Source organism: Diachasma alloeum, unplaced genomic scaffold (genome assembly GCF_001412515.2).
Source record: "Diachasma alloeum isolate Michigan unplaced genomic scaffold, Dall2.0 Dall_scaffold_00271, whole genome shotgun sequence".
Classification (NCBI taxonomy): Eukaryota; Metazoa; Arthropoda; class Insecta; order Hymenoptera; family Braconidae; genus Diachasma; species Diachasma alloeum.
The window spans coordinates 941,163-956,839 of NW_021680410.1; the positions used below are offsets into that span (position 1 = coordinate 941,163).

Below are 15,677 nucleotides of genomic sequence, written 5' to 3' on the forward strand. Positions count from 1 at the left end.
TGTATTCCTGCTCTAATGTCGGTAATGAAGACTTCTCAATGCTGACTAAAGTCAAGTATTAATTTTAAAAAAACTTCATTATCCAATTTTTTCCATACTTTGTTTTAATTTGATTTATGTGAATAAAAAAAGGGTCGGACGTCTGATAAGAAGAATAAACTATGAGAATAAAGAATAAACGGAATGAAGACTTTTCAAATGTTGATTCAAGTAAAATAATTAAAATAATTATAATTTTTCATGTGGAATATTTGATGATAAACAAGGAAAAATCATGTGATTAATTTAGTTCAATCATTTAGTTATATTTTATACAACATTCACCTGTTATTTTCCCAGAAAGGAATTAATTCCCAATGTTCTTCCCTCGATAATTCTAAAACTTCTTCTTAGTTTGATTTCTGTAAATAAAAAACTGATCTGACGCCTGATAAGAAGAATAAACTATGAGAGTAAAGAGTAAACTGAATGAAGACTTTTCAAATGTTGATTAAAGTCAAATAATTAAGAAAGTTATCATTTTTGAAGGTTTTCTTACTTTACTATGCGGAATATTGATGATAAACAAGGAAAAATCATGTCATTAATTTAGTTCAATCATGTAGTTGTATTTTATATAAGATTCTCCTATTATTTTCCCAGAAAGGAATTAATTCCGAATGTTCTTCCCTCGATAATTCTAAAATTTCGTCTTAATTTGATTTATGTGAATACCGAACGGGTCAGCCGTCTGATAAGAGAAATACACTATGAGAATAAATAGTAAACGGAATGAAGACTTTTCAAATGTTGTCTACAGTCAAATAATTAAGAAAATCATCATTTCTCAATATTGCTTTCTCAATCTTGTGGAATATTCGGCGATAAAGAATAAACAATCATGTAATCAAGCAAATCAAATCATTTAATTGTATTTTATACAAGCTCCTCCTGTTATTTTCTCAAGAAAGATTCAATTCGCAGGGTTCTTCCCTCGATGCTTTTAAAATTTCGTCTTAATGTGATTCATGTAAATACAAAAAGGGTCAACAGCCTGATAAATCCTACTCCCATACTCGAAAGTAATAAACTGCATAATGCAAAATTAATGTTAATTGTTTCTCGATAAAATAATATGTTATATTACACAGTAAAGATATATTTCTTTTCATATTGTATTTGGATCGAATGAGTTAATCAAAATATACTGTATCACAACAGTTCTGTTACTCTCTTAAACGTGCCAGTCGTTGTGTGAGTTCGTCCTGCTCCTGACTGACAGCTGTTGACGTGCCAATGCTTCCAAGTTGGCCTGATGGAAGCTCCATGTTCAGTTCCAATCTGCAAGACAAATTGAAATTATTAAATCGTTAATTTTTTTTTTTAAACAAGCGAAAACTGCATTTAAATTTTCAATGTTGTGAATTAAAATTCAATTCGAAGTAAAATAATTCAGGGAAATATTTATAAAAGTGCGTGGCCATACTGTTATCAATTTTTAGTTAGTTCACACGGTAATTCAATTAATCTGCTGTTCATCTCATCAATATAATTCCGTGCTTAGAATATTGTCATCTCGTGTTTTCAGCACCAAATTAAAAATTAAAACCTCATTTTGAATATTGAGTCACAGCTTCTTGTTATTCATATCAGAAATTTTGTATTTGGATATTAATATTATTTGTTCAAAGTGGAAAAACCGATCATCATTTTCACTATATTGCATTCAGATTCTCCTATCCTTAACGCCAAAAATGTGAGGTAATCTCATCATTCTAGACATTAAAACTAATCAACTTTGTTCGAAGAAAACCTTAGTAAACGCAATATTAAGAAATTAGAATTATTCTATTTTCTTCTGACCTAAATGATTTGGACAATTATGATTCGTTTATTCATGTTTCATACAATGGTTTTCAATTCTCTTTTGTCTATTAGGCGAACGAATGGATAAAAACCAGTTTCTCATTTCAAAAATTGATTGAATTTCCACAATTTTCAGTAAATTTTGGCACCTGAACATTTAAATTTTATTTATTATTCTAGAAAATTAATTGATTTGTTAATAACAACCCAGAAATTCCACCTGAATTAGTCTTTGTTAAAAAAATTGTAGTTTTTTTCACTTGAAATTTCAAGATTAAGTTTTCTTATTGAATTTTGAAAAATGAATAATTACGAAATAAATAACAAAAATGAAAAATGATAATAAATAATTTAACGTACCCAGCTTCATCAGCAACCTGTTGCATCAATGAGTCCACATCAGCCTGAGGAACACTCGTGGTAGTCGTCTGAGACATTGCATTCTCCATGTACGAGCTCTGTACATCCAAATCCTCAAACTGACTCTCGAATTTATCCATGAGATTGGAAATTTTCTCAAGATTCATGGACTTCATGGCTGCATCCATGGCCTTGACGACTCCAGCCATCGACTGTGTGACTTTCCTCGTCGTCAGAGCTGTCTGTACTCTGCTGGCAACAGCATCCACCCTCGCACTCATCCTCAAATAATTGAGTGCCTGATTCTTCTGGCGAATGGCATTCTCAGCGTGTATCCTCGCACCCTCCATATTCCCTTTCTGAATGGCTTTCTTCACCTTTGCCTTCTCCACTTTCTCCTCTTTCTCGCATTTTTTAGAATTTCGCTCGAGCTCTTTCACAGCGAACTTCAGATTGAATAAATTTTCTATTCCAAAATATTAAGGAATTGTCATGTTTAGAATTTATTTCACGATGATTTTCATTCAAAATTTTATTTCTCCAATAAATTCGACTTATTCGTTGCCAATCTCACGTTGAGTTGCTGCCGATGCAGCTCAAATTCCCGGGCTAATGCGCCACGCGAGTTCTTGAAATCTCCATAATCGCAAATGTAGCGCAATTGCACTGTCATTTCGGCCACTAAATTCATTCTTTTAAAATACGTCTTTAATCTCGTTTTCAGTTCCAAAAGAGCATGTCAATTTGATTGAGCTCCTTGGGTCAATCACGCATTCGTAACTTCGGAATCAGTTACGTTATCGTGCCCGACGTACAACTGATTAAGATCGAAGTAAAATTTAGACAAGAAATATTCTTGCTACCCTAGGCTTACATTTCAAATCGGATTTCGTAGCTTAACGGTCGATAAACTGCGAATTGTTTATTACGTTTTAAGCGCGCAGTTCCGTGCAAGGACAGATTTTCAAATAATTATTTAAGAATTTAATTTATTTTTTGCATTATAAAACTGAAATTGTGAAATAAAATCATAGTGAATATAAACAATATAATATATTCAATTATTGGTTCGTACTGAAATCTGCGAGACGATCTATTCATTTTGGCCTTTCTTCTCATTTTCATCGCAACCATCGATTCAGAATAAAAATCATTAAATTAATTTTTCTATTTTTCATTCTTTTTTTGCGTCGATCGAATGTCGATCTTTTTCTCTCTGTCCTTCGGATTCTTCTCTTTTGTATGACTAAAAATTCATTCTAAACAATAAACTGAAAAATCGCTATTATTCAAATTTTTATCTTTTCATTTCAAACCTTGACTTCGCTATTATTATCTAAGTTTTAATATTGAACATCAAGAAGCCGAACGATAGCTGCAGATTCACCCAATGCTTCAAAGAGTAAGGATCCTCTGAATAAAAATATTATTTTATACTGATAACAAGAAAATGAATGATAACTCAATTGATTTGATTGAATTTGTTATTTAAAATTTTCCTGTTATCATAGAATCGATAGTTTTTAGGGAACTGATCATAACTGTGACAATATCTAGATGTGAAGGATTTGTTATTGGAGGGGTAATGATGCATTTTCGATCATCAATTACTCGAGATTGACAGAGCGAAGTTGAACGATTTTTCTTTTCATTTTGAAGGTATTTTTTCACGCTTCAAAATGAGTAAAATTCAATTAATTAAAATTGAATTGCAAGTAAAATCTTTCATGGAATTCTTTATCTATTTTAGAATTCAACAAAATCCAGTTTCTCATTTCAAAAATTGATAGAATTTTCACAAATTTCAAAAAGTTGTCAAAAATATTAAAGAACTGATAGTTCACAGGGAATTGATCATAACAATGACATAATCTGGATGTGAAGGATTTATTACTAAAGGAGAGGACGTAAAATTATTCATATTCAATCATCAATTACTCGAGATTGGGAGAGTAAAACTGAGTGACTCTTTTTCTTCGTTTTGAAGGTAGTTTCTCACACTTCAAAATGAGTAAAGTTCAATTAACTAAATTTCAATTAAAAGTAAAATCATTTATGAAATTCTTTATCTCTCTTATAAATTAACCAAAATTCAGGTTCTCATTTAAAAAGTCAATTGAATTCTCCTATTTTTAATAAGTTCTTAGAAATATTAAGCAATTGATAGTTATTAGGGAATTAATAACAACTATGACATAACCTGGAGGTAAATGATTTGTTATTAAAGGAGAGGGAGTAAAATGATTCACTTTCAACCGTCAATTACTCGACATTGGCAGAGTGGAATTCAACAACTTTTTTATCATTTTGAAAGTATTTTCCGACACTTCAAAATGAGTTTTAATTAACCTCAATCTCATCATTGAATCAGCAAATATCAATGAATCAACATGATCCATTTACCTCATCCTCTTCTAATCGCAATTTGAAAAAAGGATACTCTCCATCTGTGAGACGGACATCGCTGATTGTTCGGCCCCCGTTGTGCTGGATAATAAAAACCACCGAAAAAACAAAAATAATACAGCTAACACATAGAGCTGTGTTGCTGAAAAATAATGAGGCAGTGAAGGCTGTCAATCTAATGACAGTGAATGTTGTTCACAAACGAGATCAACACACACTGGAGGCTATGTGTCATCAAGAAAATTATCCAAGCTAGCAGTACACCAAGTCTGGCAGTCAGAATACTCTAAACTCAAAGCAAAAACTTGTCTAGCAATGACTATTTCCTAATGAAAATCGAGGGACCGAATAAACTACAAAAGAAAAAATTTGTTATTGACAAAAACTCAACTGTGCACCTGACAAGAACACCCAGCAGTGGAATTCCCCAGTGCTGACATCTCTCGTTAACTATTCCCACCCCTGGAATTTCCATTTCCCTGGAGGAGCAAAATGCAGGGTGCGCTTTGGCGACATATTTTCTGCCTGTCATCTATAGCAAACTAGTTCGTTTATTTAAACTATGCAAAAAAACCTCAAACAAGTTTCTTCGGTAAATAGTGATTAACATTTTTCGCCCAGCCTGTCTGGTGCACAACTCTCTAAAACGACATCGATTATTCGAATCATCGAGGTAAATCAATGCACCGTGTGCATTGATCTGTCATCATAAAGTGCATACATCCATCGAATCATTTATTCTCACATTGTATAGAGGAAAAAAATGTGTACATCCATACCAAATCATCAGGTAAAGTTCAAAAGTCAGAATAGTCACTTTTTTATGTCACTGCAAACGAGTTTTTGTCGCCTCACCAAGAATGGTGAATAAATTTCCAGGTGAATAGGCTGGAGGGTGAAACAATGATGGAAACATCAAAGAAATTATTCTGCACTCTGCTACGTTGCATTGTGGTACAATTACATTATGTATTTGACTGCGTTATTGATTTTGTGTTTGGACTTTACTATAATGGAAAGGAGGAAAAAGTTCCCCCAATTAAAAATCCAATACTGCTGGAGAGTGCTATAACATTGGCCGAGAAAATCAGGTACATTTGGTTTTTATTTACCATTTCATTTCGTTTCATTTCATTTTCATTCCATAAAGAGCCAACAGCACACAACCAATTACAGGATCGAATTAAATAAACATAATGTGTAACAGGTGGGAGCACGCACGAAAAAATTTAATAGAAAAAACTAGAGAATTCGCTGGAAAATTCTATTGGATTTCTATTGAACTTTCTATTAGTTTTTAGGTGATTCTATTGATATTGATGTTCAACAGAAAATATTCAATAGAAAAAGTCAATAGAAAGCGATACAACTTATTCTCTTCAGATATTTATTATAGAATTTACTCGGCTCAAATTTCCTAAATTTTTTTCATTCTATTTTTCTCTCCTTCTCATCAAGAAAATCAAACAAAACTTGAAAAATTTGAGCCAAGGAAATTCTATGGAAAATATCTCAATCGAATTAGTCATATAGGCCAAAAACTAATAGAAAGTTCAATAGAAATTGAATACAATTGTCTAGCGAATTCGCTAGGTTTTTCTGTTAAATTGTGATTTTTGTTGATAAATTAACAATACGCTTCGGGATGGGTATTTGGCACATCATTTTTTTCTATCCTGTATAATTCATTGCTTATTTTGTTTTATCAAATTGAATAAGATTTTTTTTCAATTAATTTTGTCAGATTTCCAACTTAATTGAATGTTGTCATCATCATTATTCTTATTATTATTCCTTTCTTCTATACAACCGCTTGTATTTTTTACTGTTCTATCTCTCCCCTCAACCCTTCGATAAAAAGTTAATAGCAAAATTTTATTTACATATACTTAAATGAATTTGAAACATCACATTTGAAGAAATCATCAGAAAGCCCACTATCAGGGGAATTCATGAAGAATTCGAAATTTTCAACGAACATCAGTAAAATCAAATCAACCAATATAGCTATCGTAATTATTATATCTTTCAACTTCGACTTAATGGCATTACAACAAACATTTTAAGCCATGATTGAATTCATTTGAAGCACGATATTCAACGATATCCCTGGAATTCTGATTTTCAAAAAATGCAAAATTTTTTCAGATTTTTAAATAAATCAAAATAACGATTATTGCTATCGCCTTCACCTTCGAACTCGGTCGAAAGGACATCTAAACAAATGTTTTAAGCCATCATTCAATCAATTCAGAACTTTTTTTATAGTTATCGTGGGTCAATCGATTTTCAAAAGTTTAAAAGAATACATAACGGAAAGGATTATTTATATTTCTTATATTACGTGATATTGATTCTACAACTTTAATTCAACAGAAGGTGGTCAGTTGAATAATTAATGCAACAGACGTTGTTGGGCCCAAATAATAACAACAATTCATCAACTAATAAAGTACTGATAAGAATAGGAATTGAGTCTAATCTATCTAAATTTCTTAATAATATACAAACTCAAATTAAATCCACACCATGATAATAAGATGAATTCATATTTTCTTGTTTATGTTCAAGGAATAAGAGAGTATCTTGTCAAACAGTCGTTAATGCATTCATAGAGAGATGCAAGGAGGTGAATTGTTTGATGAATGTCATTGTGGATGAGAGGTACGGGGAAGCGATAAAGGAGGCGAGAAAAGTCGATGAATTACTGGCGTGTGATATTGACATTGACATACTCAAAATAACAAAGCCACTGTTGGGAGTACCGTTCACTACTAAAGAGAGTAATGAAGCGAAAGGTAATGTGAAAAATGGAATGGGTGGATTTTTCTTTTATACTTCCGAATGGAAGCATTGCAATCGTTCTATTTTTAAATTTTCTAATTTTGCTTGGAAATTACGTAGAATGGTCTGAAATGTATCTGGTGGTCAACTTTTAGAAAATCGAACAATTAAAGGACTAAAATTATTTTTAGAAAATTAAAAATTTGTCGGATGATAGGTATTAATGAGGTATAACTCTGAGGTCAATTTCAGCTCAATTTGTCGAGCCTTTTTGGAAAAGTCGCCATTTGTTTCTCAATCGTTTTTCACAAATATTTCGAAAACTATCCGATCAATTTCAATATTTTTTTTTTTCATAATATTTGTCTCGGTATTGTCTGTCTCAATCAATCAAAATATGCATACCCGTTCGTATGAAGCTTCAGAGATATTTCCATTTTTCAGTTTAGTCCCTCAAAATCCCAGTTTGCACTTTAATTTTATTTTCATAAAATAATTGAACTAAAATTCCAATTTTCATTGGTTTTTGCCTAAAATGCCGAATGTTCAATGACGAAATTCGTTGAAATTTCAGACAACCTAATACCAAATGAAATTTTTCAAAAAGTGTACCGGAAATTTAATCCTGAAATTTTTAACAATTTTGATGACGCTTGTAAAGATAAACATCTCTTCACATTTCCTTCTGAACCCATTTCTTAACGAAATAAATTCCCAATATGCAAACACTCTGAACTCGACATCCCCTAATCAAATTGCGAATCCCTTCTCCCCAAATAGTGCCCCAATCGATCAATAAAGACGAACATTTCCCAGGTCTTCTTCATTCAATGGGAATGGTGGCAAGAAAAGGCCACAGATCCACCCAAGACGCAACGGTAATCGCCAACGTCAAAGAATCCGGCGCCATTCTCATTGCGAAAACGAATATACCAGAGATGAATCTCTGGGTCGAATCGAGGAACATGGTTTACGGACAAACGAACAATCCCTACAACACGACAAGAGCAGTTGGGGGTAGTAGTGGTGGAGATGCTGCGGTGACAGCAGCATGTGGAGTGCCATTTTCAGTCGGAAGTGACATTGGTGGATCGATAAGAATGCCAGCATTTTTCAACGGAGTGTTTGGACTCAAACCGAGTGAAGGAACAACACCGCTCAAAGGAATTGGACTCAGAACCGTTGACTTTGGCAATTCAATGGCCGAGACTGGGCCGATCTGCAAACGTGCCGACGATCTCCTGCCTCTACTAAAAATCATGATAATGGATAAAGATCTTAAAGAGAAGCTAGACACACCAGTAGACGTTAAAAAACTCAGAGTATTCTATCAAGAGGGCTCTGGGGACCTGCGAGCGAGCAAAATAAATCCGGAGATGCGAGCTGCACTCACCAAAGTTGTTCAACACTTCGAAGATGTTGCAGAGTCTGTACAGAAGATCAAACTACCAGGGTCTGAATACAGTTACAGACTCTGGAGATACTGGATGACGCAGGAGGGGGCTGATTTCAAGTCTGATATCATGAATCGACAGTCGAGAACTAGTGCGTCTGCGGAATTGGTCAAATTGTTGACGAATAAATCGGAGATTACGTTTGCGGCAGTACTTAAACTCATCGATGAGGACTTTTTCCCGAAGGAGAATAGTGAATGGGCTGAGGGTGTCACGGCTGAGATGAAGGAGTATCTAGTGGTATGAAACAATTTTTATGGTTTTTTTTTTATCACAGATGACACAATGTTTTAATCCTTCTTGGGGGTTCACTATTTCTCCAATAATTTATGATATTTATTGCAATTAAAATCGTTCAACAATAGGAGAAGATTAAATCAACAATAATTAAATAACAATTCTCCAATTATTGTTAATAATGATTAATAATAATAATTCTTAATTATGCTTATTAATTGTTCTTAATTATTCTTATTTAGTGTGAATAATTCTTTAATTATTGTTACTTAAAAATCTTTTCCTTTTCAGTAACAGAAGAATATCAACCATCAAATAAAAATGCCTTAATTATAAAAATTAATGAATCTTTTCTTCATTAGAAAAAACTGGGTGACAATGGAGTTCTCGTCTACCCATCGTCACCGTTCCCAGCTAGCTACCACTACTCATACTTCTTCAGGCCATACAACTTTGGCTACTGGTGCCTCTTCAATGTTCTGCGATTACCAACGTGCCAAGTACCTCTGGGTCTCGATAGTGAAGGCCTGCCCATCGGTGTACAGGTAAATTAAACGAAAATAAAATCAAAATACAACCAATTAAGGGTATCCAATTGAGAATAAATATTTTTACAGTTTGATCACCTTTGTCCATTAAATTGCGTGAGAAAATTTTGAAAAACATCGTGCAGCCTCATTCAAATTAAATTTTGCACACAGTTATTATTTTATTAAACATTTGTTGTTTATTAATAGGTAATTGAAATTGTTTAAACTTTCTGAAACTTAATTTTTTTAGGCACAAAATCGAGTTCTGGTAAAACTTTGAATATGAATAAATTTGATATGAGTCCGAACAAATCATTTTTATGGTGGAAAATTCATTGTTTATAAATTATTTATAGAAAATACTGCTAATTTTCAAAAATTGCAAAGTTTAAATTATGTCATCAATCTTCCTTTAACCCTAGATTGGTCACACTGTCAGGGAAAGACTGCCGCGCGTCGTTTTTCTATAATTACAATTGACTGGCTAACCGAAAAAATTTACAAAAAAAATTGATTTTGTCAATTGGAGTGTCTAAAAAATTATAATTTTTAGAACAACACATTTCCTGAAATTCCTAAAGAAAACAAATTATTTCGAACGGAAGAATTATTTTTTCTCATGTTAAATGCAATTGCCCTTGACGCGACGTTGCCGGAAACTCGCTAAACGCGTCCGGACAGTGTAGAGTGAATTCGGCAATGCTAAAGCCTAAATAACACGGCGACGAACCCCGCGGAGGTGACCAAAGTTGCAGGGTCGCTTTTGGTGATCAGACTAGAGTTAAAAGTAAACTTTCCATTTTTTTCATATTTTTAAAATGTTTTCTAACGGTTCAATATCGAGATTCAAATTCAAACCTTCAAAGTTTAAACAATAAAATCACTGTAGAAAAGCATTTCACTGGACAAAAAATAGCCAAAGTACTTGGATATCCTTAACGAATAAACTTCATCATCATTGAATCTATTATCAATTCATCTTGAATAGATCGTAGCAGCGCCACATCAGGATCACCTTTGCATCGCCGTAGCAAAAGAACTCGAGAAGACATTTGGTGGATGGGTGCCCCCCTCTTAAACCCATCAAAAATCAAAACAATAATGACACAATCTCCGCACTTCTTACCACAAAGTACTTGTGATTAACAGAAAAAAGAATTTTTTAGATATTTTTTGGGCTCAAAATCGATCACCCTAATGTACCAAAATCATTTCCCCCTGAATTAAATAGTCCCATATAGATGTGTGTATTTTTTAATATCTCATTATATCTGTATATTCATATTTTATTTCTCATGGTCATAGAGGCGCAATCTCCCTTGAATTCAATAACTTAATTAATGGTACGATATTAATTCTGATTACGAATCTTTTATCCATAAATAGTGTTATTTATTATCGATTGGTGTCAAATATGGTGGCTCTGGTGCAAGTGAATTCTCTAATTGGAAATAAACATTGTATTAAAAAGAGAAACAATTTGAGTTGTGGACTAATTCCCCAAAACCCAAGAATTAACTCAGTAGCGAAGTGGTCAAACAGTTTAAGCCAGTTTTGGCTATTGGCCAGTTTTCAATGAAATCTCGAAATCTCAGGGAGATAGCAAAATTGTTCTCATAACCTTTTTAGTAGCACTCAATTTGCTCTACAAAGAATGTTATTATGAAAATTTCGCTATCTCCCTTAAATTCGGAAATATTTATGGAAAACTCAACTGAAGACCAAATTGACTTGAACCGTTTGATCACTTCGCTACGGAATTTCATATTTATATTCACTGGTTTCATTTTCATTTCATTCATGTGTTAAAAATTGTTAAAAAATTATTGAAACTATGAAATGTGTGAAATTTATGAGAGGTTGAGAAGAGAGAACTACACGAATTCAAAATTAGTCCTAAAGTTTCAGGTAAAAAAAAATCTTTAATTTTTTGACAACGGCTCATTCACATCACATTTTGATATTTTTTATTATATTGTATTATACTGAAAAATCCGCCAAATTCGGGAGTATTTAATGAAATTACAATTTTAAGCTCCCCATGAGAATCAAAATCTGGTAACTGTCTTTCTGAATTTTAAATTCATTGAAAACTGAATTGAATGTGACGTTTAATTTTCACAATGGGTTTGAGAATTCACGGCGTCATTGAAATCTCAATAATCGTCTCGCGTGGGAAACCCCATTTTTAAACGATTTTATTTTAAATTGAATTCAAATTTCCAACATTTAGAATTGAAATGCATCTACCGCGCAAATGAAAAAAAAATCTAACAGTGTAGACCAGTTGAAAGAATTGGAAAATTAGTTTTTAAAGTAGTGCTACGAAATAATCGCGTACTCCCGGTTCATTCCTGCGAAAGTTCCCGAGTTTTAGTGCTTTTTTACGAACGATAAAAGTATTGTTGATAAATGTGATTGGGTCTGCATTCAAGACTTCGATATAGCCTGCGTATTCTCCGAGGTGTCGAGTTCTCAGGTCTTGGAAAGCTCGACAGGCTGTCCTATTGATATTCAATCAGATGAAACAAGAATGTGATACAAATACCCGAATTCTAGAGAATCTGCCTAATCAATGTGCATATGAATTCATGTTTTCTTATCGAACTCTACAATTGTCAGATCCCCATGGGCCATGACGATGAAAAATGTGAAAATTCAGGAAAACCCAAATTTTCTTGGATTTCCAAGTTGAACAAGAGATTCCATGAATGATTTGATTTTGAAGTGAACCTCAAATTCACAACACTGAAAATTCAAATGCATCTACCGCGCAAATTAAAAAAAATTTAACAGTGTAGATTAGTTGAAAGAATGGTAACCGGATTTTTTTCCCCCAAAGAAATTTCCCGGAAAAAATTCCCCAGAAAATTTTCCCGTGGAAAAAAATCCCTCGTCTTGTAGGAACTTTCACGGAACTGTCACGGAATTTTTCCATACCGTTCCGTCATTTTTATCTGAATCTCTTGTGGAAAATTACAATACCGTCACTTAAATTTCTTGAGTTAATTTCGTAATCGGTGCGCGCATTGTGAGTTCCGTCTTTACGAATTTTTACTGAACATTTCTCTCCATGAGATTGAAGGATGTAATAAATAAAATTGACGTTGGGAACGTATATTTGTGTAATTGTTTTTTACATTCGTAACGGGAAATAATTTCGGGAATTCGTTTCCGGGGGAATTTTTGTCAGGGGGAAAAATCCGGGAGCCGAAAGAATTGAAAAAGTTGAATTTTAAAAGTAGTGCAACGAAATAATCGAATGCTTTTGATTCATTTCTGCAAGTTAAAGTTCCCGAGTTTTACTGCATACACAAAAAGATAAAACTATTATTGACAACTGTGATTGCGCCTGCATTCAAGACTCCAATAAAGCCAGCGTATTCCCCCAGGTGTTGAGTTCTCAGGTCTTAAAAACCTCGGCAGGAAGTCCTATTCATACTCCCTCAGATCTTCCCTTCAGATGACCCAAAGATCCGATGCAAATGCCAAAATCCCCCCGAATCTCCCCCAATCAATGTGCATCCAATTGAATGAATACGAATCCATGTTTACTTATTGAGCTCTATTCAATTCCCAGCGCATGCGTTAGCCGCCCAACATGCGCGTTATTAAGATACCGCGAGAAATACACACGTAATAGTCATCTCGCGTCTGTGAGAACGCGTGTTGACGAGATTCCACACAGTGGAGTGAACGTACCACACATCCTATCCAACAGTTCCGCTACGCTACTGTCGTTTCAGTAACTGTCAGACCGTCAAGAGCGCACCGGAGGGCCCGAACGGAATTCCCCGTGAGTTTCCGTCAAGCGATTCATCTCGACACCGAGAACACGGGTTCATCCATGTGTCTGTGTGTCCATGAGAAGCGCGCGAGTTGGTCAATCAGATGCTGGATATTACTTAACCCCGAGGAATTAAAAATAGAAGCCCGCCTTAATTTCCAATAAATAGCACAAAATGTGAGAATTTAAAATTGAAAAAAATATAAAAAAAACACCCAAGTTGAGAAATAATTCTGGCAATGTCAGAGAAATGGGCGAGGTCCCGCGGATTCGCATTGACCGCAGGTGCCTGAAGCAACTCAAGGATCAGGCCAGTACAATTGAACGTCTATTCGGTGTACGTCTATCATTATCGTGCGATAATGATAATGACATTATCCTGAGCGATAACGAACCACCACCGGATAATGATAGTGCCACATGGAATGAAAATCAAGTGCTCGTACCACTTGAGCTATCCGTTACCCTTTCCGGTTATTTTATCGGTGTGGACGTGGGAGGAGACAGTGGTGGGGATAAGGAGCACAATACATCATTGCCGGATGAAGCGAGACACTGTGCACCATCTCTCTCCCCTGACGTTGTCGCGAGGGTTCAGGTGAGTTTGAGAAAATCAAGTCATTAATTGGAGAAATGAAAAAATTCGAATGGGCTGTTGGTCGCCCGCTCCCACTGCCGGTGGGGTGGAGTGGGTGTGAGCCGTTACGGGTCGAACCAATAACTTCCCGACCAATTGCCTTTCCGTTATTCATTAGGGATAAGAATGCAAATTCTGAACGTTTTATGCGGATAAATGAACAGCAGTTGAGACGATTTTCTTCAGAATTCAGTCAGCCTCAATCTATCTCGCAATCTATTTTCTGTACAAATAAAAAAATCTGCGAGTGGCTGTATCTTTGAGATCAGCCGTAATTTTACGTGGATGCGTCTATGGTCTTCCCTTTTCTTCACTGAACATCATACTTTTTCATTGTATATATTTATTTAGGTATATTAGAAGAATTCGGGATTTCGCACCGTCTCGTCATGATAAGGCGTTTTTTATAATCACGATACGGTTCAATTGTTATGTACAATCATAAATAACTGTCCGTCTTTTGCCGATCAGCGCTAAGGATCCCTCAAAATTGTAATTTATTTATAAAAAAAAAGCGGAGAATTTTCTAGAAAAATGTAAACTTTCATAGAAAAATCTGGAATTTGCTAGAAAAATTTGTAATATTCTAGAAAAATCTAGAATCTTCTAGAATTCTGATAGATGGCGCCACTGTCGATAAGGAACCATAAGGACTTTTTCCCTAAATCCCCCCCATAATGAAAACAGACGTATCCACATAAAAAATTAGTTAAAATAAGTAAAAATCTGAATTATCGAAATGTCGCGAAGTGTACGGGTAGAACCATAACTTCCCGATCACGCGGTGAAAAATTTGATGTTAAATTAACACCGCCCGGTGTCCCAATGAGTCCACACCGTTTTTGGTGTGGAGTTGCGGTGCTAAAATTGCGCCGCACTATAGGACTTCGCATGTAAAATCTGGTGTTAATTCAACACTAATCGGTGTCTCAGGAAGTCCACGCCAGATTTTTGTACTGTACAATTGCCTTTCCTTCATTGATTACGGAAAAAAACTCAAATTCGGAAAGTTTTATGCGGATAAATGAACAACAGTTGAGACGATTTTCATCGGAATTCCGTCAGCCTCGAGTTATATCGCAATCTATTTTCTGTACAAATAAAAAAAATTAGTTAAAATGTGCAAAAATCTCAATTATCGATAAATGTGGCGAATTCGAATTGATTTGTCATCCCCGAGGAAATCGATATTAGGGCAAAGAAGAATTAGATTTTCAACTCAATTGATTAACTGATTCGTCAACAACAACATGTACGAAAATTTAATGAAAAAAATTAGTCGTTGTTGAAAATTTCAAACGAAATCCGATGCAATGTTACCCTCATAAGATTTTCCATAAGATCTTCCCTGATATTTCAAAAAATTTCTAACAGTGTACCTCAAAACGTGAAGATACAACGAAAACCCAATTTTCGATTTTCGTTGTGATTAAAATAACTTCCTCAGCCCGGAAGTCGATAAAATGAAATAAAATGGAATAAAGATGAATGAATTTTAAAAATTATGCAAAGTGGACGAAATCAATAACCCACTTGTTATCCCGGCACCAGTGGGTTTATCTCCCGCTGACGCACGTAATACACGTACACAGATATATATGTATTACAATTGTACATAATTCCCGTCATGGGGCGAA

The 15,677-nt window shown here is 34.4% G+C and overlaps 3 protein-coding genes across 3 annotated transcripts in view; 2 read left to right on the top strand and 1 right to left on the bottom strand.

The window, feature by feature from the left end:
• Positions 1-883: 883 nt before the first annotated feature.
• LOC107037926 (charged multivesicular body protein 1b) lies at positions 884-5,033 on the bottom strand. The gene is made up of 4 exons (XM_015256759.1): positions 5,003-5,033; positions 4,646-4,692; positions 2,206-2,671; positions 884-1,320 (listed from the first exon to the last, which is right to left on the bottom strand). Exons 2-4 carry the CDS (start codon positions 4,665-4,667, stop codon positions 1,206-1,208), a joined length of 603 nt encoding a protein of 200 aa, XP_015112245.1. The 5' UTR covers positions 4,668-4,692; positions 5,003-5,033; the 3' UTR covers positions 884-1,205.
• Positions 5,034-5,102: 69 nt separating this feature from the next.
• On the top strand, positions 5,103-11,092 carry LOC107037925 (fatty-acid amide hydrolase 2). The gene is made up of 6 exons (XM_015256758.2): positions 5,103-5,401; positions 5,491-5,702; positions 7,183-7,409; positions 8,212-9,089; positions 9,449-9,631; positions 10,605-11,092. The coding sequence occupies exons 1-6, from the start codon at positions 5,375-5,377 to the stop codon at positions 10,692-10,694; spliced, it is 1,617 nt and encodes a 538-aa protein (XP_015112244.1). The 5' UTR covers positions 5,103-5,374; the 3' UTR covers positions 10,695-11,092.
• Positions 11,093-13,653: 2,561 nt separating this feature from the next.
• Positions 13,654-15,677, top strand: part of LOC107037855 (probable ribonuclease ZC3H12D) — a 39,453-nt gene continuing 37,429 nt past the window's right edge. Inside the window, exon 1 of the mRNA XM_015256630.2 lies at positions 13,654-14,001. Within this exon, the coding sequence (XP_015112116.1) occupies positions 13,654-14,001 (348 nt within the window). The remainder of the gene's footprint in view (positions 14,002-15,677) is intronic.

What these genes read in the sequence shown, in the direction of transcription:
- LOC107037926 (XM_015256759.1), bottom strand. Translation starts at nt 4,667, where the DNA reads ATGTCCGTCTCACAGATGGAGA. An exon ending in GTCCGTCTCACAGATGGAGA is followed by an intron (nt 2,672 to 4,645) that starts GTATCCTTTTTT and finishes ATTTTGGAATAG; the next exon opens with AAAATTTATTCAATCTGAAG. An exon ending in CAGGTTGCTGATGAAGCTGG is followed by an intron (nt 1,321 to 2,205) that starts GTACGTTAAATT and finishes TTTGTCTTGCAG; the next exon opens with ATTGGAACTGAACATGGAGC.
- LOC107037925 (XM_015256758.2), top strand. Translation starts at nt 5,375, where the DNA reads ATGTGTACATCCATACCAAATCATCAG. An exon ending in CATCCATACCAAATCATCAG is followed by an intron (nt 5,402 to 5,490) that starts GTAAAGTTCAAA and finishes ATAAATTTCCAG; the next exon opens with GTGAATAGGCTGGAGGGTGA. An exon ending in AGAGAGTAATGAAGCGAAAG is followed by an intron (nt 7,410 to 8,211) that starts GTAATGTGAAAA and finishes AACATTTCCCAG; the next exon opens with GTCTTCTTCATTCAATGGGA.